Source organism: Artemia sp. Qi Xiang Cuo, chromosome 14, assembly GCF_049724085.1.
Source record: "Artemia sp. Qi Xiang Cuo chromosome 14, ASM4972408v1, whole genome shotgun sequence".
NCBI lineage: Eukaryota > Metazoa > Arthropoda > Branchiopoda > Anostraca > Artemiidae > Artemia > Artemia sp. Qi Xiang Cuo.
This window is the reverse complement of record NC_142807.1, coordinates 32,748,624-32,771,039: the sequence shown is the minus strand read 5'-3', so window position 1 is coordinate 32,771,039 and position 22,416 is coordinate 32,748,624. Positions and strand designations below refer to the sequence as shown.

Sequence of the window (22,416 nt, the reverse complement as noted above, 5' to 3'; positions counted from 1 at the left end):
TTTCCACAAATTTTCTTTATTCTATTATATCATTGTTTTGGCTTTGTAGAAAATAAATCCTGGACTTTACATTTGTAATATGAAGAAGCAGATATGTGATACGTTTACGCAGTGAATTCGCTTCGGATGTTTTACCACTCTTTAGTAGATTCAATTTAATTGTAATTAGTTTTTTCAATTGGCTAGTAATGTATGGTTTGTCATTAGAACAAGTTTATACATTTTTCACAGGGAAGGAATTTATATATTTTGTTTTTATCAGATTCTGGAATTCAGAGACTTTAAAATTAATGTAATTTGTAACAGAAAAAGTATGATTAAAGCTGTTGAGAGGCTTCATTAATAAACAAAAATGGTAACTTCCTCCTAACGGGGGCAAGGGGACAGGAGGGGCATAGAACGCCTGCATGTTGGTGCAAATCAGATCAAGGGTAGAATTTCCTTTTGTTGTTGGTATTTTTACTATTTGTTTTAAATTTTGGAAACTACAAAGGGAATTTAACATAAAATCATTAGCATCACCTACTAAGAAATACCGGCGTTCGGGAATTTGTATAGGACAAAGTCGGCACTACTGTGCAGTTGTTGGTAGAATCGCTGTCTTTGTGTAGCGTTTTGATTTGGGGAATAATAGAAGCAGCAAAACACAATCAAATTAAAGGGGCGTGGTAAAACTTTGGGTCTTACACTTACCCAAATTATTTCATCGTAATCTGAATAGTTGGGAGCATGAATTAATTTAGGAAAGAGATAATTATTTACAAATAATAGTATTCCACCTCCCTTTTTACCTAGGGGGTGATCATGAGGACGAAGTTTTATGAATTGGGAGTGGTTATTAATTTTCAATAAATCAGGGTTCTGTGCTTGGACCTCAGTTACGGCAATTACATCAATTTTGTGTACTTGACAGAGGGCCTCTAGCTCGATCAATTTGTCGAAATTCAGGCTGTCGGCGTTCGTAACAAAGAGCTTTGGGAAAGTAAAACGGTTACTAAAGAGGGCAATTTTTTTTTTTAATTGTGGGAGACAGTGGGGGGTGGGAGGAACGTCGATCTGGGAGGGTAGAGGCATCTTTTTCGGGATGAACGCTGGGATTCGTTTGAGAAGCAGGATTAAAAGCCGGTGCTTGACCGTGCTTGAGAGAAAAGGAGGACAGCGGACAAATTATGGGGATATTATTAAGTTGGGATTTGGGGGGACATAAGGTAGAACTAAAATACTGGTTTACACTAGAGTCCCGTAATTCGATGCTTCCATAACCCGAAGTACCTGGGAACGAATGGAGGGAAGTAGGGTCTTCTTTGTGTTGATAGAATACGGTGGGGGTCTTAAATTCCCTGGAATGAGCTGGTGGTGGTGCCTCAATGGGCACTGGTGTGTTACTTGACCGGGTTTGTGACTCCGTTTTTTGACAGTTTTCTTGGCACTGTTGGAGGAGGAAAATTTGTTTTCGTTGAGCTGAACTGCTTGGGGTATCTCACTGACCTTTGATGTAATGATGGGAAGGTTTGATGCAAATTGTTTTTTGACAGGTCCAAACTGATGAGAGAAGGAATTGGAGGGGGTGCTGACTGTGGGTTTAAATTTTTTTTGGCACTATTTAAGAGCTTTTTAAAAGATTTATATCCATATTTCAAGTGAACTTGACTGCATTCACCGAAGCAAAGCCCACTTCTAAAACTGACACACAGCCTGGAATGCAAGAGTTTGCACCCAGGGACACTACATTCATTCTTCAAATAATAATTCTTGCACAAATGAAGGTATTTACACGTGAAGGTATATATTGTGGGCCGTGTTCGTCTTTTACTAGATTGCAGCTACCACTGCAACCACGGTGCATTCTACCATTCTATTGAAGTAGTCAGTGTTTCTAAGAACGCTTTTTAAAGTGCGATGGACATAGAAAAAAATACTGCCCCTTGGCTTCATCAGAAGTCTTTTCATTCCTGAAAACCAGCATTTTTTACGATTTTCATTTTGGTTGCTATACAACTATTAAAATCTTTCTCGATGCCTAAATTCTCTATTTTATTACCAGACTGAATAGTGAAGAGAAACAAAGTGGAAACTTTTCCTGTTTACACAAAAGCCGGACGAAATACCGCACCGCCCAAGGTACGTGCATTAGATAGTCAAGTTTTCAACAATCAATCAAATAGTAAAACTGTTGCTATTGAACAAATATTAGTAAAAGAAAACTTTTTCCACAAAATAAGTTTTTCAAAGAAGAGTAAAGAACTCCATTAAACAAAAAATGAGCAAAAATAAAATAAATAATCTAACAAGCATGAAACTACCACAAATCAGCATCGATAAATAAATGAAACCCAAAACGAACAGAAATTACAATAAATAACTGAGTCGAACTCAAAACGAGCAGAAATTAACATAAGTTGGGCTCAAAACCCCTATGCCTTCCCAAGGCTAGAAAATAATTTGCACTTTGCTGAAAAAATATAAATGTTTTTACTTTTATAACTTTAATAAATCAAATAATATTAACATTTTGATTACTAAATATCAGTATATGTATATAAAACTGAAAATGCACATTCATTTGTATTTTTTTTCAGTAAAGTGCAAATTTTGTTCTGGCCTTGGGAAGGCAAATGGGTTTTGAGCCTAAATGATGGTAATTTCTGCTCGTTTTGTGTTTGACTCGGTTATTTATTGTAATTTCTATTCGTATTGAGTTTTATTTATTTATTGATGCTGATTTGTGGTAGCTCCACGCTTGGTAGATTATTTTATTTGTATTTTTGCTCATTTTTTGTTTAATGGAGTTCTTTACTCTTCTTTGAAAAACTTATTTTGTGGAAAAAGTTTTCTTTTACTAATATTTGTTCAATAGCAACGGTTTTACTATTTGATTGATTGTTGAAAAACTTATTTTGTGGAAAAAGTTTTTTTTGTCTTCCTCTAAGACCTAATTTCCAGAACTTTCAACTACGTTAAACAAAATGGCTGTCTTAAAATTTTGATTGGATGTGTTTGGGAAACTGGTGGGTGTGAGAAAAGCGTTAGTCGCTCTCCAATCACTTTCAACTATTAAAAATGGCACTAGACCTTTCAATTTCCAAACAAATGAGCCCTTTGGAAGTTTCTACGACAACCCTATCAATAAAAACCTTAAATGGCCCCAGGGCATAACTTACAACACTTGCCTTGAGGCCTGGGGGGGGGGTCATCCTAAAAGATCTAATTTCCAGAACTTTCTACTACGTTGAACAAGATGGCTATCTGAAAATTTTGATTGGATGTGTTTGGAGGAATAGTGGGCTCGAGAGGGGGGTTAGTTACCCTCCAATCACGTTCGATTATTAAAAAGGGCACTAGCCCTCTCAATTTCCGATTGAATGAGCCCCTTTTGAAGCTTCACGACAGCTCTGTCTATAAAAACCTTATATGCCCCCAGGGTATAACTTACAACCTTTGCCCTGGGTGCTCTTGGGGGTTTGTCATCCTTAAATGCATAATTTCCAGAACATTCCACTGCGTTGAACAAAATGGCTATCTCTAACTTTGATTGAATGTTTTTGGGGAAATGGTGGGCGTGAGAGGGTTAATTACTCCACTCACTTTCGACTATTAAAAAGGGCAAAATCAATTTCCAATCAAATGTGCCCTTTTTGACATTTCTACAACAACTTTCTATATAAACCTGATATGCCCCCAGGGCATAACTTACAACCCTTGTACTGAGGGCTCTGAGGAAGTTATCATCCTAAAAGACTGAATTTCCAGAACATTAAACAAAATGGCTATCTCAAAATTTTGATTGGATGTGTTTAGGAAAATCGTGGGGGTGAGAGGGGCATTAGTCGCTCTCCAATCACTTTCAACTATTAAAAATTGCACTAACCCTTTCAATTTCAAATCAAATGAGCTCTTTCGAAGCTTCTACGACAACACATTCAATAAAAACCTTATATGCCCCTAGGGCATAACTTATAACCCTTGCCTTGAGGCCTGGGGGGGGGGACATCCTCAAAGATCTAATTTCCAGAACTTTCTACTACGTTGAACAAGATGGCTATCTGAAAATTTTGATTGGATGTGTTTGGAGGAATAGTGGGCTCGAGAGGGGGGTTAGTTACCCTCCAATCACGCTCGATTATTAAAAAGGGCACTAGCCCTCTCAATTTCCGATTGAATGAGCCCCTTTTGAAGCTTCACGACAGCTCTGTCTATAAAAACCTTATATGCCCCCAGGGCATAACTTACAACCTTTGCCCTGGGTGCTCTTGGGGGTTTGTCATCCTTAAATGCATAATTTCCAGAACATTCCACTGCGTTGAACAAAATGGCTATCTCTAACTTTGATTGAATGTTTTTGGGGAAATGGTGGGCGTGAGAGGGGGTTAATTACTCCACTCACTTTCGACTATTAAAAAGGGCAAAATCAATTTCCAATCAAATGTGCCCTTTTTGACATTTCTACAACAACTTTCTATATAAACCTGATATGCCCCCAGGGCATAACTTACAACCCTTGTACTGAGGGCTCTGAGGAAGTTATCATCCTAAAAGACTGAATTTCCAGAACATTGAACAAAATGGATATCTCAAAATTTTAACTGGATGTGTTTGGGAAAATGGTGGGTGTGAGAGGGGCGTTAGTCGCTCTCCAATCACTTTCAACTATTAAAAATGGCACTAGCCCTTTCAATTTCCAATCAAATGAGCCCTTTGGAAGTTTCTACGACAACGCTTTCAATAAAAACCTTATATGCCCCCTTGACATAACTTACAACCCTTGCCCTGAGGGCTGTGGGGGGAGGGGTTGTCATCCTCAAGGATATAGTTTCCAAACTTTGTAACTACACTCAACTCACTTGCTATTAAAATATATTGACTGAATGTGTTTGAAGAAATGGTGGGCGAGAGAGAAGGTTCTGTAACCGTCAAATCCCTTCTAACTACCTAAATAAGTCCTAGCAAATTGACTTTTCAATCAAATGAGCTCTTTTTCAATGTTTAACGACAAAGTTTTCAATAAAAACCTTATTTGCCCCCAGGGCATAACTTATAACCCTTACCCTGAAGACTGTGGGGGAAGTGTCCTGTTCAAAGGTATAATTTCCTGGACGTTGAACTGCGTGGAAAAAAATGACTATCTCAAAATTTTTTTTGGATGTGTTTGGGGAAATGGTGGGCGTGGAAGGGGTTTTAGTTGCCTTCCAATCACTTTCGACTATTAAACAAGCCACTAGCCATTTAAATTTCCAATCGAATTTAAATTTAAAGTTTTTATGAAAACACGTTCTATAAAAACCCTATATGCCTCCTGGGTATAATTTACACCCCTTGCCCTGAGGGCTGTGGGGGGGAGGGGTTGTCATTCTTAAACACATAAGTTCCAGAACAGTTAACTACTTGGAACAACATAGTTGTTTAAAAATTTTGATTGAATGTATTTGGTAAGAAGTTGGGCGTGAGAGGGGGGTTAGATACAATCAAATTACTTTCAAGTATAATATAGGGTATAAGCCAATTAATCTTCCAATAAAATCAGCCCTTTTTCAAATGCCCACTTCAAAGCTATCAATTAAAGTAGTACATGCCCCCAGAGCATAACTTATGACCCGTACCTTGAAGACTGTGGGGGGAGTGTCCTGCTCAACGGTATAATTTCCTGAACTTTAAACTCCGTGGAACATAATAGCTATTGGATGTTTGTGGAGAAGTGGTTGTTATGTAGAAGGTGTCTATTAATTATCAGTCACCATTAACGGTTGAAGACTCTACTAGTTATTTCTGATTCTCATAAAATAAGTCATTTATGGTGTTTCTAAGACAGTGCTTTCTATAAAACCCTTATATGTCATATGTGCATAACTTACCACCCTTGCCCTGAGGGCTGTGGGGGGTTGTCATTCTCAAAGACTTAATTTTCAGAAATTAAAACTACGTTGAATAAAATGGCTATCTCAAAATATTGATTGGATGTGTTTTGGAAAAAGTTGGGCGTGAGAGGGGGGTTAGTTGCCCTCTAATCACTTTCAACTATTAAAAAGGACATTAGCCCTTTCAATTTCCAACCGAATGAGCCTTTTTTGAAGTACCTACGACAACCCTTTCTATAAAAAACCGTATATGCCCCCAGGGCATAACTTACAACCCTTCTCCTGAGGGCTGTGGGGGAATGTCCTCCTCAAAACATTATTTCCATCTGGAAATCAACTACGCTGAGCAAAATGGCTGTCTCAAAATTTGATTGGATGTGTTTGGGGAAAATGGTGGGCGTGGAAGGGGTGTTAGTCGCCTTCCAATAACTTTCGACTATCAGAAAGGGCACAAGCAACTCCAACTTCCAATTGAATGAGCCCTTTTCGAAGTTTGTACGATAACCTCTTTAATACGAAGTGCCCTGCTCTAAAGGAAAAAAATAATAAATAATAATTTGTGCCAACAAGGTTCTTTTATGCCCCCAGGCCAGAACTCAAAATCTTTAGACTGAGGGCTGTTGGGGAGTGTCCTCAAAAACATATTTACTGTATGGGAATCAACTACGCTGAACAAAACGGCTATCTCAAGATTTTTATTGGATGTGTTTGGGGGAATGATGGGTGTGGGGGGGCTAGCCACCCCTTAATCACTTTCGACTATCAAAAATAGCACTAGCCACTCCAATTTCCAATCGAATGGGCGCTTTTTGAAGTTTCTACGACAGCTCCTTCGATACGAAGTGCCCGGGTATGAAAAAAAAAAATACATTGTGCCAACATCGTTCTTTACTTAGGCAGTACGATTGCGCTACCAATGATTGGCTAGCGAGACTTTGTCAAAATTAAGTAAGAATTTTTTTGAATCAGAAGAAAAAAGGAGTGTATCGATATGTCAATTGTCGACTAAAGAGATAAATACAACAAAATAGGATAGTCTAATTGGTCTTTCTGAAAAAGTTCTCTGGTAGGTGAGACAATTAACTAGAAGTTTGATATGTTTAATCTTGAAAAATTTTAATAATCAGCATATCAACACATATCTTAGATTTTTAGCTATTTAATGATATACATATACTTCTATTCAGTTTTTCTTAAACAATATTCTTTCATAGGTTTTATCATCCAGTCACTGTTTCTTTTTTTATTCAGTTTACTGCCAATTCATGGCATTGATGTCTTTTTCTACAGCAACAAGGAAAATTACACCTTCTAGAGCTATGTGATAATATGTTTTTTCGTTCATTTTCTGTTGATTTTTCCCGTATGTGCTTGATTTTTAAGCCTGACGCCCGCTATACGTTTAAACAGCATGGCTGCATCAAGTATCTTATATATTAAAAATTGAGCTCTTGGGTTTTCCTAATTTTTTTTAAAAAGACGTATATGGTTGTATAGGTTTCTACTTTAACAATTTAAGAAACCAAATTTATTTTGTGTCCTTGGTATCCAGTGGCGTCGTGTGGGAGGGGCAAGGGGGGGGGGGAAGATCTCCCCCCTCCCAATAATTTGGAGAAAAAATTGTTATATAGCCCATGTCCTTTGACCCTCTGGATGTGGACCCCTCTTGCCCCCCAATAAAAATGCTGGAGCTACGCCCCAATCGGTATCATAAGTGCTTCATCGAATGCACAATGCATAATTGTATCTCGACTTGTATTTCATTTAGTTCAATTTTTCCCGAATAATTTTTTTTTTGAGGGGGGGGGGGGCTGCTGTGGTTGAAATTTAAGGTCGTGCATCTTTTCAAGTATGTAACGAGTAAGTTTCAATTTTAGACATAGATAGTATTTTTTTTTAATCTAAAACATTTTAAACGCCCATAATTGAATTATGAATACAAATTTGCCCCGAAATGCTGGGGAAGCATTAGCCGAAAAAGGGCAAAAAGTGTGTGCTAGATTTTTTTTTTGTATCATCCGTATTAGCTAGTATAATAGTTACCCTTTATTTTCCCCTAAAAATATATCCCTGTTAAGTGACCGAATCGTTTATTCTGGTTCATGGGACAAGGCTCAATTACCTTCTATATTTTCTAGATCGTCCAGCAAATGTTGCTTATCATGAAATGACAATATCCGCTGACTTTCCAATCCATCTTAGGAAATATATTCCAAATATATCATATAGAACTGTGTTTCTTGATGAAGCAGGAAACTTCCCACCGCTGAAGATTGTTGGTCTGGTTGCGACACGTTTAATACAAGAAGGAGATGAGCTATATTCCACTTATATCTCTATTGTTGATAAATCCTAATCAGTCGACAACAAAGAAACAATAGGTAATTATGTCTTAGCTTCTATTGAAAAGCGAGTTTAAGATGAAATAAAAAGTTTTTGTTTGAATTATTCGGTGAAATGAACAATCGTTCAGCATTAATTGACCATCATTTGTAGATGATTTTAAACATTAATATATTTTTTTTAAAACAGTACTATATATTATCCTTACCCAATAATTTTCAAACTCTTGCGATTGAGGGCTAAATCATAGCCAATTGCACGGATGGTTAGATAAATCAGTTAAAAATGGTTCTTAGCTCTATGGTGACTCAACACTATCTCCCCTGTGAGCGGTCCAATATGGTCCCAATTTCCCTTCCGTTGACTATCGAAATAATTAATGCTATTATTTTTATATTAATTAAGGTCTTGTGAGATCGGGTTGTTTGAGATTCAAAGGTCTATTGGTTGTCCCAATTAAAGGCTTCTCTAAAAAAAATTATTCTACGATAATTTATACGTTAGTATTCGTTTTTTTTGGTATTGAGCTATTTCCATGCTTTAGTAAATAACCTGACTTTGAAAGGCCACCTTTTGTAATATGCACAATAAACTTTCTTTTCTTAGTACTGAGTTAGATGTGCCATAAATAGCCATCAACTGCGTTTAACTGAATAATGAGTTCTGAGAAACTGCTTGATACATCCTTTCGATTTTATCCAGATCAAAAATACAATAATACGTTCAATACACTTTCCATCTCACATAGTAAGAAAGAACTCGGACTGTTCTAGTTCTTGTGTTAAACAGTTTAAGACAAGTATTTTTAATTACAATTGTAATTTGTACAAAAGCGTGGTTTAATCCCGCTTTCTAGGCTGTGATCAAAGAAAGTCTGTGATCTTCAGCTTAAAACTAACTCTTATTGAAGAAAGCTTTGAAACTTTGAAGAAACTTTCATAAAGAATTATGTCTAAGAAAAATAAAGAGGATTATGAAAACCTAAACCGAGTAAAAATAAAGTCATACACTTGGTGAAACTTAAAACAAACAGAAATTACTATGAATAAATAGGCAAAACATAAAATGAATAAATATCAAATTAAACAGTTAACCTAAACTTAAAACGAACAGAAAGTACCGCAAATAAGAGCTTGCCTTAAGGCCCTCGATCTCTCTGACAGATAGAGCTATACTTCCGCTTTTCTTATTAATCACAACACTTTAAGAAAACCTGACAAATTTTGGGACTCATTAAAGTATTTTTTAAGCATTATAGAAGAGAAGCATTTACTTTCGCTTCAATTTATTTTGAAGGATGAGCTGTTTTCGAGGATGGATTACAATCAATTGAGGCTCCAAATTTCCAAGGGAACATCATCAATTCTGAGAAGACTCTCTCGCTTCTTGGCCTTGTTTTCAGTCGGTGGTGGAAAGTCAAACTAGCAGAAATACGATGATGGAAATGGGAGTTTAATATGTTGTTTTTGATTTTTAAGAAAAACAAATGTTAAAATAGAAACTGAGAAAAGGAAATTATGAAAAGACAATTATGTTATGAAGTTAGGGTAAATGAGTTAGAAACAAATAACTCTGTAGAAAAAGGTATTATAGGTTGAGATGCCTGTGTTGAGTTTTCTTGTGTTCATAACTATTTGACTAAGAACTGCGTACATTTGACTAAGTACTTTGGCAAATCGAACGCTATTTGTGGCTAACGTATATAATCTTTTATGATTTTGGGCTATTATATTGCAATATTTGACTATATATGCTAGAAAAGATCTCGAATACGAACTTCATCGAAGCTGAAAACTTTAAAAATACCAACTAAAGGGAACATCAAACAGTGAAAATGATCAAAATTTTTGAATTTTAAGAAAAAACCAGCGTTGTACCGGAAAGTGAGCTTGCTTGTGTTTTTCCCTTTTTTCTTGTTTTAAGGATTGAAATCTTAAGCTAAAAGTTGTGATATCATCGCTGGTGAAAGACACTTGAGAGTCTTAGAAATTAGTCGTTTCTGAATGTTACTTAGGGGCTTTTCTGCTCCTAAGAGTACATCCTGATTTTTTACGTTGGTTTTGTGTCTTCAGTAAAGCACTAGTTTTTCATAATTCTACATCACGAATCAGCTTGTCTTGAGCTAGTTTTGAAGGTATCTGTTGCATAAACTATGAATCAATAATTTTTGGTTCATTTTAATTTTTAACTTGGCTCTTTATTTCCATCAGAAAATCTTTGTTTTTCCAACTAATTTTTGTCCGTTTTAATTTTTTTTTATGAAACATTCGCAAAACTTTGACTAAAAAAAAAAATTGTGAAACTTCGGCGATGAAACTAAAAAGTCATATAAATTTTCGTTAAAATAGGGCATTAAATACAGCCTTACTTCCTACCTCTTTTAAACGTACCAACAAAATACATGGAACTTGTCACAATGGGAATTGTCACGAGGAAATTTGTCTAAGTGGCAAAAAAATGCATTGTTTATAAAAACAGAGAGAGAGAGAGAAAAATAATAGTTCGGTTCCTGAATATGGATCCTCTGTCCCTTAATTAAACGGTGGATTTTCAGACAAGTAAAAATACTTACTTTTCACATACTTTATCATTCAGAACGATACTCGAATGTATTTCTACATTATGACCAAGAAGCTTATGTATTTTACGGAGAACTGAATCTGTTATTGAGGGCTTTTTAGAAGAAGTTGCAATGATTTAAATTCGGGGAGGTTTGTTTCTCTCTAAGACAGTCACATCAGTAAGTTCTAGTTCAGATAGTGAGTAGCCGGAGAACTTTTTTTTTTGTTTTTTGCCAAAATACACTTCAAGGTCATGCATGAACTACCAACGGTCTGGCTCGTGTAGCCATTTTAATTGGCCTTGAACTGGAGAAGGGCTTCAGCGAATTTGCATTTTGCTTGCATACCAATAGGACCAACTACCCAACCATGCAGCATCCTGCGGTTTATCCAGAATACTAGCCAAAATGTGCCATAGTTGCTTTCTATTTTGGCTACAATATGGTTTTCAGCACTTTTCGATGCACTTCTGTCAACAACAGTTGGCGTCATGTGCATGTAATTTTGGCTGTATTACCTCCGAATCATTATGTATCTCTGCTTGCGGACATTGTACAATGGTTAAGTAACCCATAATGCATAACGTAGCGATCCAGGAGGGTTATGCATTAATCAACTCCGGTGTAATGCTGTATCGTTTAATTGGTTGTCATTTCCTCAAGGGTCACCACTTCTCAAGGTCACCCTGAAGTGCTTTTTGCAGTTACGACTCTGGTTGGGAAATTTCGTGAAAGTTCCACCCCGATGTCACTATGAGTCCAAACAGGTGAGGTTTCCCCTCCAGGTATAGGGGCGGAGGAAGCAGCTTATGGTAGAGTGGAGATCATCAGCCGTCTCACAACACGGGAACAGCTCCGGCCTTTTATACCCAGCTTATCCTCGTTGGAGTATTCTCCCCGAATTTTCAACGAAATCCTGAGTCATAAATACCGAAATATATGGCAAAGATGTTGATTTACAACGAGACGGAGAATTATTGTCACTCTATCCTGTACTTTGTGGATCTTAATGGATGTCTCCAAATTATATAATCCAACTATATTTAAGTTTATTGCAAATCTTTTAGTTGGCCAGACAGGGACGAATGCACTGAAATCTAACTAAAATAACTAAATGTTAGATACAGAAAACAATTGAAACGCAACACAGCGAAATTTTGGTTAAATATTTAATAAGGTAAATTTTATATTCTTGGGATTTTTCTTTCATTTATCCTAGGATTGATTTTAGGGGTTACACTAAACACTCATAGGTGAGAGGGGTTATTGATTGCCCTCAAAAAGGTCAGAAACTCTCCCGCCATTTTAGGAAAATACTGCCCCTCTTCCCTGACACCCCTAATAATTCGGCCCATATTCACCAGTCCTATGAATAAGATCCCTCGGAAAGGGTATTCAAGGAAATTGTCGAATGCCACTGGTCGACTGGCATTACTTGGCAATAAATTTAACATTTTATAGTCGAACAGCTAATGAGATATAGGATCTTAACGTCGCAGTGAGTTTTTTGCAAAATAAGACTATTGGACTGATTGAATATACATGACCACGAAATACAAATTTCAAAACTATCGAGTAACTTCAAATTCAAATCGCTTAAAATTCGCTTTTTAGGGTATTCTCGAGCTTGTTGTGGAGGTATAAGCCCAAAGGGCAATAGGGAATTCCCTCCAATAATTAAGTGCTATTCTTCCCCTTAGAGTCCTCTTGTCTGGTGGATTAGTATCTACTAGGTACATTATAAAGGCGTATTTAGGTAACTAAAAATAGAAAGGGAAAATTGCAATAGCTAGGAAATTCAGTCTCCATCACCTTTAGATCAAATACTTCTTGGCATAATTGTATCTTCTTTGTGTCGAAATTTTGACAATTTTTTGAGAATTTAAATCCACGGAAAGAGCGGCTCCCACTGTAGCATTTTAAACTTTAGTTTCATTCTGCTATAGAAGTATGGAAGTGCCAGAGAAAGTATCGGTTTTGGCCATAAATAAACTACATTTTGTATGTAAAGTCTCATTAGGTACATTGAAGAAACGATTAATCTTTTTGTTTATTAGACATCGTAACGTCCTTCCTCGTAACACGCATTCATAATGAAGAACGGTGTGCTTATCTATTCCAGACTATCGCTTAGTTCCTACTTCCTTTTTTAGGTTCAAGAAAATTCCCTCAGTAATTGCTCTTAATGGAAAAAAAAAATCGTTTCAAGTGGTGCACTTAATGGCGCTTAAGAGTAGGTAATGGCTCCTAGAGATAGTCGTGGAAGAATGAATATTTAATAGTGTATTTTTTTCGTCGTTGCCTCTCTTAGGAAAAAAGGAAATTAAAATTAAAAGAAAAGTGGGAAATATATTGAAAATTATATGGTCTGTACAATACTGATAGAAACTTTTTACCATTGCACTGGTAGTAAAGCTATACAATTAACCCACTACAATACCTTAGTAGTGCTTTTGGTAGTGTATGTAGTTTGTTGACGTCAGTGGAATTGATGCTTAACTTTATTTTAAACTCAGTTACCTTAAAAACATTAGACTATTTGAGCAACCCAAATGTCCTTCGAGCAGAAAATGAGAACTAAAAGGGGACCTAAACTGTGTAAAAATACAGTTCAAGAAGAAATTTGTGACATGAAAAGGGTTGAAGTTTACTGCTAGACAATAGGGATGTTTCAAATTTAAATCCTGAGCTTGTCCAGAACCAATAGCGGTCTTTCCTTCAAAGAGATGAGATTACGAGTTGCAGAGGGCTTATTAGTGATTTCTAGTTTAGCTTTTATTTAAACTCATTACGCGTATAGACAATGGGGACTTAACATTGTAATTAGAGCTGAAAGTAACATAAAACTGATAATGATTTTCTTTTGCTGCAGAGTAAGTTGCAAGCATCAGCAGTTAACATCTATATGTCCGCTTTTTTTCTAAATGCTTATTTAAACGAGCTTTGCATTCTATTTTTAGAAATGTGAACGTCTAATCTTATATTTTGAAACGGCTAAATTCCTGAAATTTTTTCTTTATTAATCATTTTTAAGGAAAACCTCAATTTTTATTCAACGGACTGAATTTTTAATCAACGGACTCGGTCTCGGTCGTCGGCCCCGACCTCGTTGATTTTTGAATTAAAATCAAGTTGCCATCGAGCCACGGATAATTGGAGATAAAGCCAAGACAGATAGTCTGAGTGAGAGGAAAAGCTGGCATAAGCCTTTTTCAGGATTGTGTAAAAATGATGTCATTTTCAAACGCTGTATTAGAACAGTGAATAAAAAAATGGTTGGTGAAAAACAAGCTTATTAACCTTTAATTGGCAGAAAAAAAGAAGTTTATTTAAATTAAGTCAGAAAAAAAATGTTGTATTAGGACCTAATTAAAAAAAAGAAGATGTATCACAACTTAATGATTGGCAACATATTAATAAGCAGGAAATAAAGTTAACACTTATATATCAATTCACTTAGTGAATAGAAAAAAGTTGAGCAAAAAAGTTGTTAAAGTTTAGTGAGCAGAAGAAAACAAGCTGTATTAAAATTTGATTAAAAGACAATTTTGTTTTTGCCATTGAACCTGAACAAAAACTCGGTTGAACCGTAACCAGCTTCAGATAGCAGTTTTTCTCACTTGACAGTTTTTTCAGAAAGAATTTTTAAATTTTCGGTTACTATTGGCTGAACTTCGTTCTATACTAGATTGCCGGAAATGCTGGAAATTAATGGCTATCTATTGACCTACCAAAGAATTCAAAATCGTGAAATTTGCAGGATCAAATTCCCATTCTTTTTCATCATCAAACTTTCTTGACGCTTTATCAGCAATATTGACAAATCCGGGCAAATGTTCTGCAGAGATCTAGCCTTTGCCCCGCAAAATCAACTGCCAGATCTTATTAAAAAAATGATTAAATCGTTTTAAATTTATTCTCGCATTTTATTTATATTAGCTACTGCTGTAATGTTGTCAGGACGAAGCAGGATATGCTTGCCCTTTATTTTTTTTAAGCAAAACTAATCAATGCTAAATAAACAGATTATTTGGCTAAAAATTAATATCAAATTTACTTTATTCTGAAAACCATTGACCTGAAGCAAATTTCATGGAATGATGGGTCACTAGTTAGACACTTATCTACAAGTCTATGAACAATTGATATAGGTGCATAATTAGCAATTTCTTCCCACCACTTAAGCACCAAATTAAAAACAGAAGTAAAATTCAACTTGGATGAAAAATCACCATACCTGTTGTTTTGTGAATCGATTTTTTTATTAAGTGAAGCTGTTTATTCGATCGATCTTCTCGTTACCCATCATCATCCATCATTGTCGGCTACTAGTTGGGCACTGGAGCGTCATAGAGATCTGTCTAGGGGTTCATTTAAAAGCTAATTTTCATGTCTAATTGATTTTCAAAAGTTTGACTTGATAAAGCTATCATAAAGTGCTATATGGCACCCAAAGATTGCACTTTGGATACTATTACTGAAATGAAAAGGCTGAGTGAGGCCCTACAATATCGTAGAGGTCTCTTTTAGGGTTCATTTAAAAACTAATTCTGTACATATAATCGCTTTTTAGAAATTTGACTTGATAACGCCATTCGTAAAGTGCCATATCCACCTAAAAAATGGAATTTGGGTGTCATTTCTACAATGGAAGGGCTAGAAGAAAGAAAAGGGTAGTACCATAATCTCTATTACAACTACTAACAACGCACTGTAGCACGAAGCCCTTGAGGCCATCACAGCTACGCACACTTTTCCTCCATCCCAGTATATTCGAATCCCCTATTTTTACACCCTCCCAAGAAGTTCCAATTTCTTTTAGATCTTTCCTTATGACCTCCTCCTACCAAATTTGGGGACAACCTGTTTTTCGCCTGGCCCTAGATGGTTGGCCAAAAACGGCGATCTTTGGCTGCCACTCTTCATTCGCAGATAGTATCCCAGCCATCTCAACCTTTCTCTCATTATAGCCCCAGAAAGGGGATAGAACCACATTTTTTGTACAGCTTACTGTTTGAAATACGGTCAGTGAAACGGGTGCCCAAAGTATCCCGTAGACAGACTGTGGAAAACATGTAATAGATCCTCCTCTATCTTTCTGAGAGTCCACGCTTCAGAGCCATACTTGAACACTGTCATCATTGTAGCATCTAATATTCTAGTCTTGGACTGCAGGCGGATCTTCCTGTCCTTTCAAACTTTTTGCAACTCTGAAAAAAAAACACCCCAGGCTTTGGCTATTCTACTTGTAACATCTTCACTGCAATAACCATCTTTACTAATAACACTACCTAGTGAATGAAACTATCCACTTGATCGATCTTGTCGTTGCCCAACATCACCTCTTCATATGCACTTATTCGCAGTTTAATTGACTTGGTCTTCTTAAAATTAGTTTTCAAACCTTTTATTGCACTCTGAATGCTCAAAACATAAATTTGCTAACATTTTCATGTAGGACACTCAAATCATCAGTATAATCAAGTGTAGGAGAGCAATACTTTCCCGTTTGATTTCCATGCTTTCCCATAGCTTTTACCGTGTTCCTTAAGGCAAAGTCTGTCAAAATAATCCATGCCAGAATTAATTAACTATCTTTACTATATAAGTAACAAAAATTAGCTTCCTTTGTTAAATGACCCTTCTGACAACGCAAAATTAGCTGCCTCTATCTGTTTCGATGATAGGAACTACCATTCCAAGATTTACCAGAAGAATTCTTTCCGAAAACATGGTCTGCTGAGCTATTCATAGTCTCCCAAAGTCCCCTTTACCTAAATCCAATCCAAGATGGTGCTAATGGTCAAAAAGCAGTTTAAAGATAATGAATTTTGGTTTGAAGCATTCTGAAGGGTTTTTGATAAATGTGCGTTTGTTTCTGAAAGATTCATTACGGCGCGTGTTTTGTCGGTTATTCAGTTAGTTTTTATATCCCCGTGCCAATTGTTTGGTTTCAATTATGATTCTCATTTTCTTTGGAGTCCTCTGTGTCATTCAATTACTATACATCATTAATATGTTTTTAAGTACGTACCCTCTTTTCCTACTTGATGGTATAAATAAGTAACGTATGGTTCCTAGGAAAAATACAGCTAAATTGATTGCTGCATTTAGAGAATAAAAGGAAAAAGTTAGGGATAGGACTTTATCAGATTGCAAAAGCTGCATGCTTATATACTTGTAGCATGCTCTAGGATTATTCTTTTGCAGTTTTATTTATACGACAAAGGTCAAAGGTAAATAAGATGAAGTAGATTTCTGTAAAAGGTAAGAAAAGAAATAAGAGAATTAGTGCATTTGACCCCTTTTTATTTTAAAGACAATTTCTTAGGTGTATTTATTGAAAAATTTTGGTGTTTAAAATTTTTTTTGGTATATTTGGAAAAATTCTTTTGGTATTTTCATTGAAGAAATAGCAAAATTGCTGTCGAAAATAGTAGTCGATTTTGACCAAATAGTAATTGAATAAAAAGGAGTTTTATGTTCTTTGATTTTTTTGGCTTTTGCCCTTGGAAATCTTATCTGCCTTGGAAATTTTATTTCCTATTTTGTTGATAGAAATTCCAATTAAAAATTTCATATTTGATGATAGAAATACTATATATTTACGTCAAAGCTCATGTTCCACGTTTCAGGGTTGAAACGAAAATTTTGTCTTGTAAAAGTGCCAAACTTTGATAATACAGAAAACTCTTACTGCCTTCTTTTGTTGCTGTATGTGGGAATTGATTCGCATTTAAGTGTATGCATTCAGTCCGATCCAACAACCGTAAATAATTATGCTTTGTATAGACAGCGAAGAGGTAAAACGGACAGTGTCTGAAATTAGGGTTGCCATAGCAGCCCAAGTACAAACGGACATTAGCTGTAAGTGACTGAAAATCTCCATGTGAAAGAAACAAAACACATTTGTTAGCATTTTACCGTTATTTTGTTATCAAACTAAAATTATAGAAACGAAATTAAATGTCCACCACGTGGATTCTATGCCTGAAACACTGATTACTTACTATATATTTCAGATTTCTTTGCCTTATTTATCAGGTCTGGTTTGCCAATACTAATGTCATTCTGAACATGTCATTTTACGATTAAACTTACATTACATTGTGCTTTCGACCGTGTCTACGTGAAGGTGATTAAGTCCCTTGGTCCACTGCGCAGCTACTAAAAAAAATATTGTCCCACATTGGCGCTAAGACAAGGGATGGCCTCTCAGTATCAAAGTCTGTTTCATTACCGTCTCCAGAAAAAAAGCTTAACCTTTTTTCGTGCATGTCTTTTTCGTCCCAAGATTCTTTACCTCTTCTTTGTCCTTCAAAATCTTTGAGATATGGTATTTTTTTTAAATACGCTGTCGAAGTTAACTATTTTCTCTTCTTGTTAATAATGTACTGTCTTTACAACATCCTGCCATTGCGGTGGAGCAGCAAGATTCATCCATGAAAATATCATAGATGGTGAGTGGACCATTCCATTGTTGTAAATATTCCAAAGTTGCTGTATAATAATTTTCAATTTCCTCGTCATATGACTTTATTAAATTTCAATGCTGAGTAATTTTGCTGTTTAATCATATTCAGTTTCAGTTTGAATCCCCAAATATTTTGCTGCTACACGTTCTGAGAGTGTTTTTTCAAGACCGGTTATAAGTTCATTAACTTTAATAATGATTATGTTTTTATTTTGTTTTTCTTTATTTGTTTCTCAAATAAAAAGAATGGGTATGTAAAAGCAAAAAATAAACTTGTGACAACGGATGGTTAAAGATGTTGACTATCGCTGTGGGCGGTTCAGTTTCAGCAGACAAAAATGACAATCACCTAGCTCTTGAGTGAGATTGTGAATTAGCATAAATGGCATCTGCTGCCTCACAAAAAGATTTAAGGCGTTCGTAGTGTCTTAGATTATTAAATAATTACATAAAGAAAGAAAAACGAGCAAAAATGGGGTTTTTATAGGCCAAATGACGATACTGAAAAAACAAAGCGAATATTTGATGTCAGGCCAATGTGGTTTAAGAAATTATCTTTATTAAATATTTATTAATCTTGAGTACCGCAGACTCCACATCAACTGAAAGTACGTCAGCAGATATCCATACTGTTTTATGTCGGATGTGAACACACCACTCAATTCCTTCTAGAGCTTTCGAGAGCTTTGATTTTAGTTTAAAATGAACAATTTTCGTCTCCTGCCTCTCTTGTCCTTCAGATTCGTATTTGTATTATCAGCACTCTATGCGATTTCCAATGGAATATTTAAATTCTCCAGTATCTTTATGCAGAAATAAAGAATGGTTTCTGATGTGTCTTTTTCCAAAGAGTCTGATTTCGTCATTTTCATACCTACTACTACTACTACAAACAACTCACCGCAGCACCAAGCTGCCTGAGGCTAACACAGCTACGCATGCTCCTTCTCCATCCCAATCTATTCGAAGCCTCCCGTTTTACACCATCCTAGGGAGTTCCCATTTCCTTTAAATATTTTTGATGACGTCCTCCCACCCCAGACGAGGACGACCTACTTTTCGTTAAGCCCTAAACGGTTGGCCAAAAAGGACAATCTTCGGCAATATGTCATCCTTTATCTGCAGAACGTGCCCTAGACATCTCAACCTTTCTTTCCTTATAGCCCTAGAAAGCGGGATTGAACCACACTTTTCGTACAGCCTACTGATTGAAATACGGTCAGTAAGCCGCGTACTCAGAACCATCCGTAGGCAATTTTTCTGGAAAACATCTAGAAACTCTTCATCCGCTTTTCAGAGCACCCATGCTTGAGAGTCACATTTGACCACTGTCATCATTGTAGCTTCTAATATTCTAATGTTGGTTTGCAGACTTATCTTCCTATTCTTCCAAACTTTTTTTTAACTGGGAAAAAACACCCTGAGCTTTGGCTATTCTACTTTTAACATCTTCACTGCTCCCACCGTCTTTACTAATACTACTACCAAGATACTTGAAGTTGTCCACTTGATCAATCTTTTCGTTACCCAATGTCACCTTTTCATATTCACTTATTTTTATCCTCAGTGATTTGGTCTTCTTAACATTCATTTTCAAACATGTTCTTGCCTCCTGAACTTGCAGAAACTCTAAAAGTTCATTCATTTTGCTCACACTTTCATCTAGGATACTTAAATCATCAGTATAATCTAAGTCCAGGAGAGTTTCCTCTCCATTTGATTCCATGGTCTCCCATTGTTTTTGCTGTGCCCCTTACGACAAAGTCAATCAAAATGATCCATATAAAGGGGATAGAACACAACCATGCTTAACTCCTGATTCAATACAAAACCAGCTGCTAACCTCATTATCTACCGTTGCATACCATTGGTTTCCAAGAAAAACTGAATAAGAATGGAAACAACTTTTCAGCGTTCCGTAAAATTGAGTTTTCTCTAGTTCTTGCATAGTCTTATGTATGTAGTTTATCTTACAGTATGTAGAGGATCTGGCATTTCGAAGACCCCATTGCCTTTCCATGACTTACAAATAACAGTTCAATAGGAACAAATCCTTTGATTAGACCGTGAAAACAATAACAAAATCTCTGGATATTTCAGTCATACACACAAATAATACAAATATAAACAAATAAAACTTCGACATTTATACAAAATAAAATAATCACATATTATTTAGTGCTCTTATTTTTTTTTTTTTTTGTTCAAGCAGCTACAAAAGTAAATCTCTTTGATCTCTTAGTTTCAGGTTCATTGGCATGATTTGAACGAGAAGGCTCGTTATCAGGTAAACAGAAGTTAAAAGTATTGGGAGAAACGAACCATACTTTATTTGACCGTAGTATATTATCATGAATTGAATTTAGGCGAAATTCATCCGAATCTCTATTTAAAGCTAGGTTTTTGAATACAATTTTCTTAATTTCTATAAATTCCCGGAAAACTTGCTATAAACCTCGATACCTAGATACCAAAGCGATATTTTTGAACATAATAGAATGGTCCGGCAAATTTAAAATGGGTTCCGATAGAGCTGATGTAAATTCTTCAGGTTCAGAATTTTGCTTTAAGGCCGACGAAATAGAATCTTGATTTTGTAGAAATCTCATTTTTAAATTCTGTTTTTTACGTCGTACATAGGGGTTTCCGTAAATACATGGAATCTAATATAATTCACTTTGTTGCTCCACTGAAGTTCGATTCTTTCCAGAATTCAGAAAACCACCAAAAGTATAGCTACTTCACATCATCTTGCGAAATTTTTTTGATTTAAAAGTCAAATAAGGCCCTAAATGAACTGGCAAGTTTTACGAGTTATCTCGGTGAACTGGCAAGTTTTACGAGTCTATCTGTTAATGTTTTTAAGACGAATTTCATCATTTTTTTTTAAATTGGTACTTCCATTATTTTAAATAATAAAATTTGTCTGAATGGTGAATTTCTAAAAAAAGCATTTAGTGACAAGTATGTAGGTTTTTTTCGTAATTTCAATTGGAACTGGAAATTACGCTGTGACGTAGTAGCAGGGAACGCGGCAGGAGGACTGGGTCTTATAAGAAGGCCAAGGAATGAGCTCCCACCAAGAATTCTAATGATCCTCTATCATTCTCTTATCAGTCCGTATCTATCTTATGGTTGTTTGCTGTGGACTAGTTCTTTTGTGTCTTTAAAAGAGTTTAACTTTTACAAAATAAAGCTGTTCGTGTCTTAGGAAATTATGTGAGATTTGAAAATAGTACTTTGAGTTGCTTCACTAAAATGAAAATACTAAATGTTTATAAGTTAAGAGATTATCAACTAACTATTTTTGTTTATCAATGTTTGAATCGTTATTCACCGGAGTGCTTTTATGAAATTTTAAAGTCTAACTCGTTTTATCAAATAGTTCGTGGTAACGAACTGTCAGTTCGTGGTAACGAACTGTAAGTAAGGAGCGACCCGGTAACCGAAATGGTAACCGAAACTGTAGAAAACGGAATTTTGATACCAATAGAGACATCAAAAGAATTAGATTTTAATGCTGATTTCAAATATATAAGTTTCATCATATTCATTCCTATCTGTAAAAAGTTACGTGCCTGAGAACGCATGAAGGATTTTCGAAAAAAGAGAAAAAGGCCCCATAAAAACAATAGAATCCCAATAAAAATGAAATCATCATAAACAGCGTGTCAGAGAACCCTATTGCGGAGGTTTCAAACTCCTATTTACAAAAAGGTTGAATTTTGCCATTTTTGCCAGAAGAAAGATCACGGATGCGTGTTTATTTGTTTGTTTGTTTTTTTTTCCCCCAGGGGTGATCGTGTCGACCCAGTGGTCCTTGAATATCGTGGGAGGGCTCATTCGAACAGAAATTAAAAGTTCTAGTGCTAGTTTTTCTAGCACTAGTTCTAGTTTTTAAGTGACCAAATAAAATGGAGGGCACCTAGGCCCCCTTCCAGACTCTTTTTTCCCCACAATCACCCAATCAAACTGACAAGGTATTCATTGTATTCATAATGATTGAAAATATAATAAATGTATTTTCGAATAACTTATTCCCCCACAGTCCCCCGGGGAGGGCTGAAAGTTTTGAACTTTAACCAATGTTTACGTATAGTATTTGTTATTGGGAAGTATACAGACGTTTTCAGAGGGGATTTTTTCTGGTAGGTGGGGAGGGGGTCGAGGGTTATGTGGGAGGATCT

At 35.9% G+C, this 22,416-nt stretch overlaps 1 protein-coding gene across 3 annotated transcripts in view; it reads left to right on the top strand.

Annotated features, from left to right (window-relative positions):
• Positions 1-21,120, top strand: part of LOC148944381 (SET domain-containing protein 9-like) — a 44,608-nt gene extending 23,488 nt beyond the window's left edge. The window contains exons 5-6 of one of the 3 annotated variants that reach the window (XM_089099887.1): positions 7,991-8,233; positions 20,472-21,120. In XM_089099887.1, the coding sequence (XP_088956013.1) occupies positions 7,991-8,208 (218 nt within the window). In that variant the 3' untranslated portion in view covers positions 8,209-8,233; positions 20,472-21,120. Of the gene's footprint in view, positions 1-7,990; positions 8,234-9,445; positions 9,716-20,471 lie in introns of those variants that run through there. The other 2 variants (XM_089099885.1, XM_089099886.1) reach the window with 2 other exon arrangements.
• The last annotated feature ends 1,296 nt before the right edge of the window (positions 21,121-22,416 follow it).